The sequence below is a fragment of the Molothrus ater genome, chromosome 23 (genome assembly GCF_012460135.2).
Source record: "Molothrus ater isolate BHLD 08-10-18 breed brown headed cowbird chromosome 23, BPBGC_Mater_1.1, whole genome shotgun sequence".
NCBI lineage: Eukaryota > Metazoa > Chordata > Aves > Passeriformes > Icteridae > Molothrus > Molothrus ater.
The window spans coordinates 5,699,799-5,714,252 of record NC_050500.2 but is presented as its reverse complement, the minus strand read 5'-3'; the positions used below and the strand labels follow the sequence as shown (position 1 = coordinate 5,714,252).

General features: G+C 49.9%; 1 protein-coding gene across 4 annotated transcripts in view; it reads right to left on the bottom strand.

Annotated features, from left to right (window-relative positions):
* EIF4G3 (eukaryotic translation initiation factor 4 gamma 3) overlaps positions 1 to 12,555 on the bottom strand; it is a 150,960-nt gene extending 138,405 nt beyond the window's left edge. For all 4 annotated transcript variants that reach the window (XM_036396108.2, XM_036396109.2, XM_036396111.2 and 1 more), the window contains exon 1: positions 12,290 to 12,555. In XM_036396108.2, coding sequence (XP_036252001.1) covers positions 12,290 to 12,456 — 167 coding nt within the window. In that variant the 5' untranslated portion in view covers positions 12,457 to 12,555. The remainder of the gene's footprint in view (positions 1 to 12,289) is intronic.
* Between the last annotated feature and the right edge of the window lie 1,899 nt (positions 12,556 to 14,454).

Sequence of the window (14,454 nt, the reverse complement as noted above, 5' to 3'; positions counted from 1 at the left end):
CCACAAAGCCAACCACACCCACCCTGGCCTGGCAGCTCCAAAGTCCTCCCCGACCTGCGACAGTAAAATGATCCTTGCTTGAAACAGTTAAATATGGAAGTGAACAGAATCAGGGAATCCCAGAATGGTTTGAGTGGGAAGCAACCCTAAAGCTCATTGCAACCCCTGCCATGGGCAGGGACACCTTCCATGATCCCAGGCTGCTCCAAGCCCCATCCAACCTGGCCTTGGACACTGCCAGGGATCCAGGGGCAGCCCCAGCTGCTCTGGGCATTGCAGAAGGGTTGGGAGAAAAAGAGATGTACTAGGAAAAATTCCTGGGTCACTTTTTCAAGCAAAGGCACCAACCAAACTAATTAGAACCATCCCTGGGGAAAACAGAAGATCCTCATCCCAGATGGTGGTGAGAATCATCACTCCCAGAGAATGAGAAGGAGCCTTCAGAATGAAGAAACCACATTGTTAAGAAATGGGGGAAAAGCAGGAATCTCTTACAGGAGACATGCATTCAAAGAAAAACCTCACACACACCAAATTCCCAGTCAGGGCCAAGGAAGGGCCAGGGGAGACAGAGGCAGACCTGACATGAGGCAATGTCAGAGCCACAACTTGTGATGATAATTTCTTTTCTTGAATTTTCAAGCAGAAAAAAAAAAACAACAGTAGTAGTCTGACACTGAACAGTAGCTAAACAAGGCTAAGACTGAGCAAACCTCCTGGTAGATGCTGTAAAAATATCCAAAGCAAGGCTGTGAGCAAGCTGCCTTGATGGAGATGACAAGGAGTGACTGGGAGGAGACAGCCAGGGAGGAGAAGGCTCTGATCTCCTGTCTGGCCAGACACACACACCAGCCCACTCCATTCTGGAGTAACTTTGGCTTTTGCTCTATTCCAAAAGGAACAGGAATGGTTCTTCAGCTGTTCTCTGCACTTTTGGCTCTGTCAGATGCTTGTGCACATCTAGTCTGGCAGAAAAAAAGAGGTTTTTTAATAAAATGCCACAGAGCAGACAACACAGCTGAAGGCACACCCATCTTCCTCCTTTCCCATTCTGAAATGCAACTGCAGATACAACAGCTATTTTCAAATACTCCTGAATTTCAATCATTGAGCTTAAAGAAATTCACATCAAACAGCCAAACCAGGCACTATCTCACACAAACTGAATCACAATCCAACGAAAACAAAAGTCCCTAAATTCAGTGTAGCTGTCCCCTGACTAGCAGCTGAAACAGCAGTTTCTGGCCTGATAGCAGCTCAGGGAGAGGGAGGCAACCTGATAACCACACTCTGGGTCTGGGCTGGGAAGCACAGAGCCACTGCCACTGAGGCAGGGGACACCCACCAGGAAACACCCCAGTCCCAACAGCCCCACCAGGAAGAGAAAATTGGGACTGTCTGGGGCCTGCTTCCTTCAGAGCAGTTACTTAACACACACACATGGAGTTCTTTCTATACCAAGTTTGCCCTGTGCACACATAACCAGGTAAGAGCATTAAAAGCACAAGAGCCAAGGCAGACAGGTGACATAACTGAAAAGGCACAAGCAGAGGAAGGCAGAGCAGGAGGAAGAGGATCCCTTTTATTGCAGAGAAAGGTTCACAAGCTTTTATCCAGCCCTTATTCAGCTTACAGCCTGGAATAGACTGTGTGGATATGACAGCCTACCCTCCCTCATGGTGAACTCACAGGGTACAGCCTCCCAGCTCTGGCTTCCCTTCAGTGCCAGCATTCCTGCAGCTGGGGCACAGTGTTACACCACCAGAAAAGAAAGTTCCCACCCAGACATGAGCACTGCAGTGCTCATTCATGGCAATTTTCACCTGGAGTCTGAATTGCTGTGAAGCACTAAAAACCAGCTGACTTTTCACTTCTTGTGCATGCATTAACACAGAACTGCCCCTGTCCACTCGCCTCAAACTCTGTGCCCTAAAATCACAAATAAACCACTCCAGCTTGCCAGGCTTTACCCCCCACCTGTCTCTGCTCCACAGGGACAGGCCCTGCTTGTGTCCTGGGGGCTGGGGACCCTGCAGCAGCATCCATCTATTCCTGAGCCAGGCTCTCCATCTGTATGATAAGCAGGAATATCAAACAGCTGGTATTTTACTGTCTCATTCACTCAGCTGTGTTTCCTGTGGTGTCTCCAATGCTTCACACAGTGACCTCACGGGGAAATGCAATGCTCTGCTGGTCACCCTGTTGTGGTGACAGCAGTGTTGTCACCCAGAGTGATGGTCTCCCATCAGCTGAGCAAGGAATTCTGGAAGGATGATTCTCCAGAATGCTGATGCTCATTTCCATTCCCAGTGCTGTAACTCCTCGTGGATTTTGGCCCATAATCTTTATTTCAGCAGTTTATCAACATGAAACGAAATCCTAAGTCCCTTCTTGCCACATGTGGAGCTTATGATTTCCCCTGAACTAGAATTCTGTGTCATACAAAATGAAATCCAGGGAGGGTAGAGCATCTTACACAGCTGCACAAAAACCAAATTCACAGAGGGCTGTTGGTAGGATGAAAGCCCTGAGTCTCCTCAGTTCAATCCTCTGCACCTCTAATTTCCCCTCCAAGGGAACCTCAGGGGCACACTTCACACACACCTGTGCAGGGGAATCCAAGAAAGAGTAACAGCAATGATACATTCACCCACCAGGGTCTGAAGATGAGCAGTAAATTAGTCTCTGAGCATCCCCCATTAAAAGAAATCCTGGTTTACTTCCATTGGCTCAGCCTGTTGGATCCAAGGCCAGGTCAGAAGGGGCTTGGAGCAACCTGGTCTAGTGAAAGCTGTCCCTGCCCGTGGCAGGGGGTGGAACAGGATGAGCTTCAGGGTCCCTCCCAACCCAAACCATTCTGGGATTCTACAGATTCAGGCCACAAACAGGGACAGAACACAGAGGGAAGGCTGCAGCTGCTGCAGGACTCTCTGATGTGATGCCACACAGTGGAACCAAGGCACAGGCAGCAGTCAGTGAAGATGTACCTGATGCACCATCCCACATGGGAAAGAAAAGGAAACTGCAGCACCTGTCCCTGCCTGGTTGCTGGGGCCTGTCTGCACCAGCACAGGCACCACAGCTCCTTTTCTGAGGAGCATCATCAACCCAGGCTGTGCTGATTTCAGACTGCAATCCCTCCACAGCCACAGCAGGGCTTTCAGACTGAGCCTTCCACCTACAAACACTGCCCAGACACTTGGATTTCACCAGCACCATGGCCACAAGTGCCATCACCACCTTAAGCACAGACAGGGAAGCTCTGAGGACTGTGCTGGTGACCAGTGCTATTTTAGCAGCCTTTTTTCAAATGAACCATAGTTAAGATCAACACTGTGGATGGGAAGAATAACAGAAGTATTTTTCCCTTAAATGCTGATGTTTTGGAACACTGCAGAACAGGAATGGATCAAATCAAACATTTTGGATATCCCTAGCACCTCTGACATTATCAGGGGCTGCAGTGCAATCTGGCTCCCCAAACTGGTTGGAACACACTTCATCTTCCTCCTTTTCCCCCACAATCCTGAGACATTTCAGACCCACTGTGAATGATGCAGATCTTTTGTCTCCCACTCCTAAGCACAAACACCATCTTAAGCACAACATCATAAAAGCAAGGATGGAGCTGGACCACAAGAAAAAGCAATCCAAGCCTGAGGAGTGAATTCTCCTCCTTTGAGGGATTATTTGCAACTCTCCTCCCAGTAGTGGAAGTTCAGCAGCCTTTTCCAAGAGCTTCCAAAGCAGCAGTGACCTTTAGGAGTTTTAGCTCAACTAGTGAGACCTCAAACCCCTGATGGAGACCAAGAGTTATCCCTGCTTTCAACACTTCCAAGCCTGGCTGCATTCTTCCCCTAAAAACTCCTTTCAAACAACAAGACAGAGCTGACCCGACAACAGAGACCCAGCTCTCCCCACTCTCTGTGTCTGTCCTGCTCTCTTGTTTTATTGCTGTGCTCCAGCTCCTTTCTCCATGCCCTTCCCAGGTTGATTAATACTCATCCTGGAGCATCAGATGTCTGGTAATTCAAGCTTTTACAGCACTCCCCACCATAACTCTCTGGAAGGCTCACACATTTCACCAGAAAGCTTTTTGCTGACTCTTCCCACTCCTGACATTCTGGACAGGGGTCCTGGCTATAAAACTCTCATGTTCTTCAGCTGCCAGGATGGGAATTTGGTGACAGTACAATTCATTCATTTATTTCATGCTCCTAGCATCAGCCTGAGAGGATGAAGTGTGCTCTGGCTGCAGCAAGGCAGGGAGGGGGCTGTGCCAAGGGCCAATTGTTTCAGTGACTGCTGGTGATGCCAGGTGCCACTGCCATGAGATGGGGTATCTGGGGCAAAATGGGAAATCATTTCAAGTTCAACGTGGTGCACGACCTCACAACCAAATAACAAAATATAGAGGAGTTTATCTGGGCAGATGAACTTTTTCAAAATTGAAAAAGTCTTTTGGAAAGGTAATCAATGGAATTAAGGCAAATAGCTTAAACTCATTGAAACTTAGGCTTTGTGATATTTGCATATCAGCAAAAATTAGGTCTTTTTTTCTTTTTGAAGAGACAGACACAAAGGCACTTTGAAATCGACTTTAAAACACAACACTGAAGGAAACCATAAAACTCAAGCTGGACAGGTTGACAGCTGAATTATTTGCATTCACAACTCTAAAATACAAAACACAGAGCCCAGAAACACTGAATATTTGGAGAAAGACTGTCCAGTGACAGGTATTTATAACTGTGTGAGCACTACTGAGAAAGCAAATTGAAGCTGGTTTCACATTCTACAGAGCAAGTAGAACTCAAGATGCCTCACCAGCTCAAGAAATACTACATCCAAAAGCACCTTCCAAATGAGCCTTGCCACACTAAAGCTGCTGAAATCCCCTTCCCAGCACACTCCAGGGTTCAAGGTGCACCTTGAATTTCACATTAAAAGTCACAATAAGCAGGCTTTAAATGTTTCTTTGGTTTCAGTTCTTGAATTCCCCCCAAACAACTGGTATAGGTTGCTCACCCTCAACTTCAACATCCCTGCTGAGTTCCCTTTCCAACATAAAACATTGAGTCAGCCCAGTGATTCAGCTGCACATTGCAAAAGCCAGTGTCCAGTATGGAGCCTGTACATCACCCCAAACAGGAATTCAAGACTCCCAGGAAGTCTTCAGGCCAGATTTCAGTCTGAATTTCACATCAGACCTGACAGTTGTGTGGAAGATCTCATGGCAGCTCCAGGACAGAAGGGCTGGGTCTCACCACTCAGTAGAAATGCACTGGGTGTTTTTTAAAAGGTCCTTTCCTCAGGATGCTTAGGAGCCTTCCCAAGAACAGAGTTGACTAAAAAAAAACAAAGCTGAAAGTAGCATCACTAAAAAAGTCTTTCCCTTTGATGCACATAGAAAGAGCCTCCTGCTTGGTCTGAAAGACCAAAGACTTCTCTCATTTTTGCCTTTTGGCAAGAGAACAAAATAAGCCCAGGAAAAGCCAGTTTCAAGGCACAGTAACTTCTATGACTTATTAATAACACATAAAAGAGGGAAATCAGTTTTCAGACCACCATTAGCAAAGCCATAGAACCAGCTCAAATGGATTTTCACCCATCACCAGTGCCACAGACACTGCAATCAGACTCCTCTGACTGCTCTAACTCAGTAACTCACAGTCACCCTCACGTGTAAATCAAAGCAAACACACAGTCATCATCTGACAACCCCAAACAGAGCAGCCCTGCAACATTCATGAGTTTCCACCTTCCAAAAGCTTTCCAAACTTAGGAAAATCCGTGTTATTTAAGACCTTTAACTGCATCAATTCCTCCTTGCTTAGTGTTTTCACAGCAACAAGAGCAAACTCCAAGGCTGGCAGGGAAATTTCTGTTCCCACCACATTCAGTCCCCTCCCCTGCTAGAAGCAGGGATGGTCTTTGTGCTTCCAACTTTTCCAGCTATTCCTGTGCAGATACTCTTACTCCAGAGCATGGGAGCCTCATTCCTGCTGAGCTCAAGCACTTGGAAAGGAGCAGCTGCTTGTGCACCTCGACAAGTCCAAACCCATTCAACACTCCAAGAGACTCAGAGAGCGCTACCAGGATCGGTCGAGGACAGGATCAGTTTTATTTCCAACTCACACATTCTGGAAGCCATTTGGCTTTTTTTTTTCAAGCCTATCTAAAGCTCTAGAAAGATTTCAACTCTCATGTAGATAAAGGAAACACCAAGTTGTTACAACCAACAACTAAACCATCTTATTTTTGGTGGCAGAATTGATTTAAACCTGATACAATCTCGGTGTGGGGAAACTTGTCCTTTTCTCTCCACCTCAACTACACAGCAAACAAAGGTAAAAACAACTCCTCAGGTACAATCCAAATACAGAGCGTGTAATTTTCCTTTCAGGAAAGAAAAAAAAATAATCATGCTGTCCCATTAACCTAGTTACATGCCCAGCAGCAATTTGACTCAAGTCCCATCAGCAACAGCGTGCCATCACCTATTCCAAAAAGAGGGAGTGCGCCCTGGGACACCTTCCAAAGGTAAAGAATAAACCAGAGGAATAACGTGCACCAGAAAATTGCACTAGCCTAAAAGCTGATTTTGCTCTCCTCCCTTTGATCCTTTTCTTTTTTAAGAACACATTCTACTTTCTTCTTCCAGCTGTTCCACATCATCAGCTCCTGTTTGGGAGACAAAACGGAGTCCAGGGTTTGGGAAGGAAAGTTGTACAGAGAGTGCTTGAAATTGCAGCAAGTGTAAAACACAGCACCCTGAGAGTCTCATCAACTGTATTCCCTTAAAAAACAAGAAGAAAAATTAGTTTCCCCTGGTTCCTCCAGACCACAGGGCACACGACTCCTCCCCCCACATGTTCATGCCTTGGAACAAACACCAGTTTTCTCTTCCCCATTCATTCCAGAAAAGCTTTTGCAATTGCCAGCAACCACATTCAAGTCACAGATAAAGTTTCCTACCAAAGCAATGCCTGTAAAACACTGCTACCCCATCTGTAATTCCCCAGAGTAAAAATTCCAGCAACTCTAATCATATTAGTGGACTTACACACAACTAAAGTTGACAGTTGACTAGCCCTGAAATTGCTGGATTAGGGGAAAAAGAAAATATAGGTTACCCCTGCCTTCTAAAGGGAGATCTTCACTGCTAACTCCTACTACTAAACAAAAGTGGAACAAATGCACCAGCTCAACACATCCCAATGTTTGCTAACAGAAAAGCCTTTCAGCCTGAAAATGATGGATAAAATCCATCACAGATAAAATAATAAAAACCAGATAAAAATCCTACTAGGTCCCAACATCTAAAAGGAAAGTTATTTGTTCTGAGTCTCCTGTTACTGTCTCAACAACTTCTTACACAAACTCTGCTCCCAAATCAGAGCTGCTCAGTAAATACACATATATTTAAAAGGATAAAGTAACCCTCTCCCAGAGACTTCTGCCAGAGAACATACACAATCATGTCCTTGAATGTGAGAATAAGCCACTTGAAATCACATTTTTAGAATGATTTTCTCCAAGAGATTTCACCACAAAAATCTTACAAAGCTGGTAAAGTGACATATCTGTGCTTCAACATGATTAGCTTTTGTCATTAAATAAATTAAAGCTATTGCTGCTTGAAAGAACACTAAGATGTGCCAAGGCTGGGGAACATCAACAGGGGAGATGGCAGAGAGGGCTTAAGGCACTTTGTTTTTTGGCAACACGCTCCCCAATCCGTGCTCGTTCCTGCCCTGCAGAGGAGCCACCACCACAGAGCAGCAGGGAAAGTCTCTTCTCCAAGCTCTTCTGATGTTTGATCTCCACAGCTTCAACGTTTCTAAACAGAAACACTTCCCAGGCAACACCTCTGCCCCCTTCCCTTCATCCGAGTTCTCAGAACATTCCCTCCTCAACTCAGACACAGAGAGCAAGGGACACCTGTGATCTCAGCCTGGTCCCTCCTTCCCCCTCTCACCTCTCCCTCCCTGTGGGGACTGTAATGCTCCCAACACTTTCCTCCCCTCCTCTGGCATCTGGCAGAGGTTTCCAGCTGTGCTCTGGCTGGTGTCAAAGCTGCACAGGGAGTGCTTCACACCAGAGCCACCACCACGCTCTTCAAGTTGACTTTTGTGCCCAAATCCCTTGTCCTCAACTCCAAACTCACCAACAGACAAACTCCAGAGAGCACAGAGCTGCTCCCTCGGGTTCTCTGGGAAAACACCACTCAAAATGGAAGTAAAGGAGGGAGGATGGCATTGGCTGCAAACTTCCAGAGGAGATCACAGCAACCCAGAGACCCCGCTGCAGATTCTCTCCTGGGCAAAATTATTGGGCACTTTCTCCTCCAGCTCAGCTCTTGGCTCATGGAGAGACAACAGAGAACCCCATGCACCCAGTCCTCCTCAAGAATCTTGATTTAACCAGATCTCCAAGGCAGGCCTGGCATCCCAACACTGGGCAAGCACTGCCAGGAACTCACCCCCACACAGCCTCAGACATTCCTCAATGCCATACTGTATTTCTTGCTGTCCTCCTGGGCTTTGGGGAAGCTGCTTGCATCCAGAAGATGCCACCCAAGACAGCAGGAACCAGCACAGCACCTCCTGAAAGGGACTACAGCACAGTTAGCTGAACAATGCAGGAAAAACTAAAACTAAATTACTGAGGCAATGTTAACAAAACACACATTTCCTTGCACAGCAAGGATGGAATTCACAGAGGTCAGTCCCCCAAACACCAATCCTTCCTCTCTGCTTCTCAGAAAAGGAATTAACAAGGAGGAAGAAGAGAAAAAAAAAAAATTAGTAACAGTGTGTTGACACCCACCCTGAGCCTGCCACAACCTGCAATAGCCTGAGGAACACCCAATTTTTCAGAGATGCCCAATCCAATACGGAAGCAGCCACAGGGACAGATTAAAGTCAAGTTTACTGGTGCCTGCACATCACCAACCAGGAACTCCCTTCAAACGTGAGGAAGTTGGGAAAAGAAAACAAAACCCTACTGACACCAGCCCTGAGCTGCAGACAGCTCTGATTTGGCTCTGACTGAGCAGTGTCACGTTAACCAGCAGCTGGAGATGTCACGCCAGGTGCCATCCATCAACCCGGCTGTCCCTTACAAGCCAATGTTTCTCCATGTCTAGGCTGGGAAGAAACTGGTGACCTGATTATATTGATCCACAAAATTTATTCACAGCACAGGGACTTTTGAAAGAACAGCTTAATGTAAGACACACAAAAAAATACTTCACTCCTAAGTGGGAGAGTAAAGAATTCCCACTCCAGCTGTGGAGTGTGACATGTGTCAGAAGTACCATTGAGGTAAAACCACAAAGGCCCACAGTGCCCTTGCAGCACCTTTGTTACTGCACCTTTTTATGGAAGAAGTCTCACTCCAGACTTCAGTGGAACTTCTCCTGCAGAGGCAGTCTGGCAGTCAAAGCCAAGGAGGGCAGATTGGGATTTACTTTTTATAATATCCCTTCTGTGTGTCACTTCACCCAAATAAGGGTCAGACTCCAAGTGAAGGATTTATCCATACTGACAACCTCTGAGCACAATTTCTGCCTGAAATCAGGTTTGGCTGAGTACTCACCACCACCAGAGCCACAGAATTATCCCAACTTATTTTTACACAGGAAATGTAACTTCTTAAAGCCATTGTGTTAAGGAAATTCCTCACAAGTCTGTCTTGTCTTACAGCAGCTCCAATAACTTCCTATTTAGCAGGAAACAGAATGAATCTCACATCCAGACATTTCTGCTCTTCATGTCCATCACTTTCCAGCTTCTCTTTCTCTCAGAAAATATTATTTTCTAAAAAAATTCTTCCTTCCCCCCGTATTTTAATTTTCCCTCCCTCATGCCTTGTTACCTGCAAATGCTGAACACTTCTCTCTCACACAATTTTTATTTTTTTCCAATTACACAGATATTGTTTAATTTCAAGATACATTAAGTCTGAAACCACAGGTATTTCCAAAGTTACAAAGTTCACCAGTAAGAAACTGCTTTGGTTTAAAAAGCCCAAGTCAGAGAAACCTGCAACTCTTTTATCTGCTCTGAAGTAACAGTGGCTCAACAGTTGTATCAAAACACAGAGAAAAAAAAGAAACCAAAGAGGGCTAAAAATAAGGCTGAACTCAGATGACCCCCTGCACTCCAGTAAATCAGGGATGAACTCTCCTCCCGAGCCTCGCTCAGAGCAGCACTGAGAGGTAACAGCTTTTGTTTATAATCAAACACAGGTTTTGGTGGAGGATAAAACCAGCCAGGGCACCTGAATAAGCTTCACCAGGACACCCGAATAAGCATCAAAATTAAAGTGTTTGAATATATTGCAAGCACAGATCAGTAGTTCAGGAGTTAAGGAGATATATCGGTCAAACACAATGTTTTCAAAACAGGCATGTCTAGAAATAAAAATGAAACTGTGTCATTTTAACCTCTCTACTTTCATACCACCAACTTTTCGTTTCCATCTAACGCTTCTCCCTCCCTCTGTCCCTGCTGCTCACGGTGTCCAGTTGGGTCCCCAGGACAGGACACACTGCCACAGCAGCCCCAGCTCCCCCAGGAGCTTCTCCAGCCTTTCCAAGCCCTTTTGTTTTTAGGCTGTGCTCAGAATAAACCCAAACTTCATCCCTCATGTGCTCCATGCAACACTCACCAAAAGCAAGAGCCACAGCAGCACAGCCCCGCGTTGGAGCCAGCAGGCTCCCCCCAGCAACACCCGGGAATAAAATGCTTCGGACAGCCCAGGGAAACCGCAGCCTTCAGCTGTCAGGGCATCCAAGTGCCACCTTCCCGGGAAAAAAGCCCCTTCCCAGCAAAACCAGCCCGTGCACGGCATTCCCACTCCAACTCTTGGAACATCCCTCAAAACCGAAGCAAATTCTCCCCGAGCAACAGTTTTACTTACCACCACCCCGCTGACTCTACTGACAGCACCTTCCCACTTTTTTTAATTCCTAAAGCACCGGTTGGAATTACGGAATGCCACAAATCAGGCAAAAATCAGCCAGCAAAGAGAACGTCCAGGGGTTTTCACTTGACCGAAACAAATCCGTAACGTCAACAGTCTCATGATTTAAGCAACGAATTTGTTGTCATGGCAGGGGTGATTCTTGCCGGAAGTTCAAGAAAACAATGGACCTAAACTGATTATAAAAGGGCTGGGTTTTCCCACTTCCAAAATGAAAGTGAGAGGAGGAAAATGCTCATACACAGGGAACACAGTTCTGAGAGCACAGAAAACCACCCTGCGCTTCCACCTTAAAATCCAACACACCGCCAAACATTAATAGCAAAACACACTCCCGACCGTCCCTGCACCATTCCCCGATAACACAGCACGGAGATATTTCACAAAGTGTGTTTTTCACGTCACACTCCCCCCCAAAACTCCAGAGAGGCCGGGGGAGAGAACAGCCAGTTTGCCACGGGATGCTGTCGGACGCTGCAAACAAAACCTCAGGCCGGCAGGCACTTTCCTGCTGATCCCTGCAGTATTTCCCTCCTGACTCGGGGCCTACTCGCAGCACAGAACCCAAGACCTTTAAAAAACACTCGCAGCCCCCGCCGGCCTCTCTTTGTAGCAGCGGCCGCTTTGGTGGGGGGATTTTGGGGAGTGGGAGCCTCCTCCTCCTCCTCCCCATCACGTGTGGCCTGGCAGGGAAAGCTGCTCAGTGAAACGTTCCACCTGAGATTTATTCCCACCAGCCAAGTAGGAAAAATGAAATAAAATAAAATAAATCACATGAAAATCGTCCCCAGCTGTAAATAATAATAAAAAAAAAAACCCTGGGTTTAAATTCGCCTGGAAAACCAACAAAACCAAAGCACTTACCTGGGCAGGACCAGAAGCAAAACTGAAGAACCATTTATAATTAAAAGTTTACCCTTGGGGTCACCGCTGGTTTGGGGGAGGGGGAAAAGGGACCCCCTGGAAAGGGCTGACCCTCCAAACCAGCCCACTGGGGAGGTACACGGCCCCCCTTCCGCGGCGCCATCCCAGCAGGTGCAGCCCCCCTTCGCAGGGGGCCCCACACACAAACAGCCACACAAAAAAGAGCCGGGAACCCCTCAACAACCCCCACCTCACACACCCCCCCGGCTCTGGGGGGCCCCGCGACCCGCAACCCTCCCCCGGGCTGGGGGGCCCCGCGACCCCTCACCCCCCACCGCCCCCAGGCCTGGGGGCTCCCCGCAGCCCTCACCCCCCCGGCTCCGCTCGCTGTGGGGAGGGGGTGTCACCCCCGAGCCCCCGGGGCAAAGGATACTGTTGGGGCGGCTGTGGCGGCAAGGCCCTGATGTTGGGGTGAGGCGCCGGCGCCGGGTGAGGGGGAGCCGGGGGGGGAGGCGGCCCCGCCGCCGCCCCGCTCCCGGGGCCGGTCCCCGCCGCCGCCGCCGCGCCGGGTTTCAAAGCCGCCTTCTGCGGTAAACTCATGGCCAAGCGCAGCCACCACCCCGCGGCGGGGAGCGGGGCCGGGGGGAGCCGCGGAGCGGGCCGGGGGAGAGCCGGGGCAGCGCGGCGGGCCGGCACCGGCGCCGGTCTCCGTGACAACGCGCCTCCCGGAGGGCTCGGGAGAGGGGCCGGCGGGGAGGGAGGGAGGGAGGGGAGGGAGGGAGGGAAGGGGGGGCGGCTCAGGCCGCGCTGCTCATGAGCCGGCGGCGGCGGGGGGTCGCGGTCGCCCTCGCCGGGGGCAGCGGAGCCGTTCGCGGCGGCGGCTCGGGGGCGATGCCGGCGGATTTTCCTCACTGGAGTAGCGGAGCATCAAACATGGCGCTGCGGCCGCCTCCAGCTGTCCGGCCGGGCGGGCGCTCGGGCGCCTTCGGGCCGCTCCGGAGCCGCTCGGCCCAGAGCCGATCGGCGACCTTCGGCTCTTTCCGGAGTCGCTCGGCCCACCTCTGATCGGCACTCTTCGGCTCTTTCCGGAATCGCTCGTCAGCTACCGCCGCTCGGCAAACCTCGGGTTCTTCCGGAGAGGCTTTCGCGCGCGCAAGCGCCTTGCCCTGCACCCCCTCCCTCCCCTCTCGGCCCAGCACCTCCCGTGACCCCCGCGCTCGGTAAACTTCGGCTATTTCCGGAAGACGAGGGTGTGAGACAGGTCGGGAAGCTTCGGAGGGGCTCGGAAGAGGGAATCCCGCCCCGCTCGTAGCTCTTCGGAGCTTCTCGGCGATTTTCGGAATCCCTCGGGATCGGCGCGGGCACAGCTTCGGGCACACTCGGCTCGGCTCGAAGAGACTTCGGCAGTGCTTGAGGGTGAGGGGTTGGCCCGAAGCTGTCAGGGGCCCTCTGGGTTCCTTCAGCAGCCACCCCATTGAGGGCTTCCCCTGCCCCAAAACTCACCCCCAGCCCTTATTCCTGGCGTTTGGAGGGGCTGGAAGGGGCAGCACCGCAGCCCCCCCGAGGCGTCGTGAGGACCAGCAGCCCTGAATGCAACATGGAAGCCTGGGACCCCCGGGACCCCCTTGGCTCTGAGGGCTCCCACAGTATCCACCCTACCGCGGGCCCGAGGAAGGGACTTACCTAAAAAACCTCACCCCCAACTCCCTTACCAGCCCTACAGCTCCCAGGCCCAATTCCCAGCTCCTGGGGCAGCTGACAGGGGCCAGACAGCGGCCCCCTCATGAGGGCAGAGAGTTCCGAGGGTGACAGGGTGGCTGTGAGGGACCCGGGGACCCCCAAGGCAGCCCACCTGTGGCAATGGGGGTCCCTCCAGACCTGCCCTTGTGGGGAGACGTGTCCACCTGACCCCACGGTCACACCAAGCCATCGCCCTCCCAGGGTAGCCACACCACCACCACCACATTCACCATTTCACACCTAACCTGCAGAACCCTCCTCACGGCCACCACCTGAGCTTGGCAGCGGCCAAGGTGGTTTGTACCATCTCAGGGAGATAAAAAGCACCTCAGAACAGATTCCAGCAGCTGCCAGATTGTCCTGACTTGTCCTGCCTTGCCACTGGCTGCCGAGGGCTCATTCCAACCCGCTGGCACCTTCCAACGTTCCTGCCGCGCCGCACGTCTCAGGGAGATGCTCCCAGCGCCTTCACTGTGCCCACAGGTATTGCTGCCCCAGCCACCAGCCTGGGGTGCTGCTCTAGGAAACCTTCCCAGAGCTTATTTGTGTCCCGTCTGCTGCAAATTCTGAGCAGCTGCAAGTTTAGGAGGAAGATAATGCTTTAATTCAATCACAAATAAACCCTTAAATGTGAAAAGCTTCTTTTACTGAAGTGAACAGCTCTCATGGTGGTGTATTCAGGGACCTGGAGAGTAGCTGGTACAACCACAAGCTGAGAGAAGAGGTTCTTGTGCACTAAAGAAAACCTGCCTGAGAAGTCACATCCATCCCTGTCTATGCAATGGTCTTGTTTATACGCAGAGAGGTAATTTTGAATATTAAATATAAATCTGACGGTGGAGAATCTGGACTGGGTGT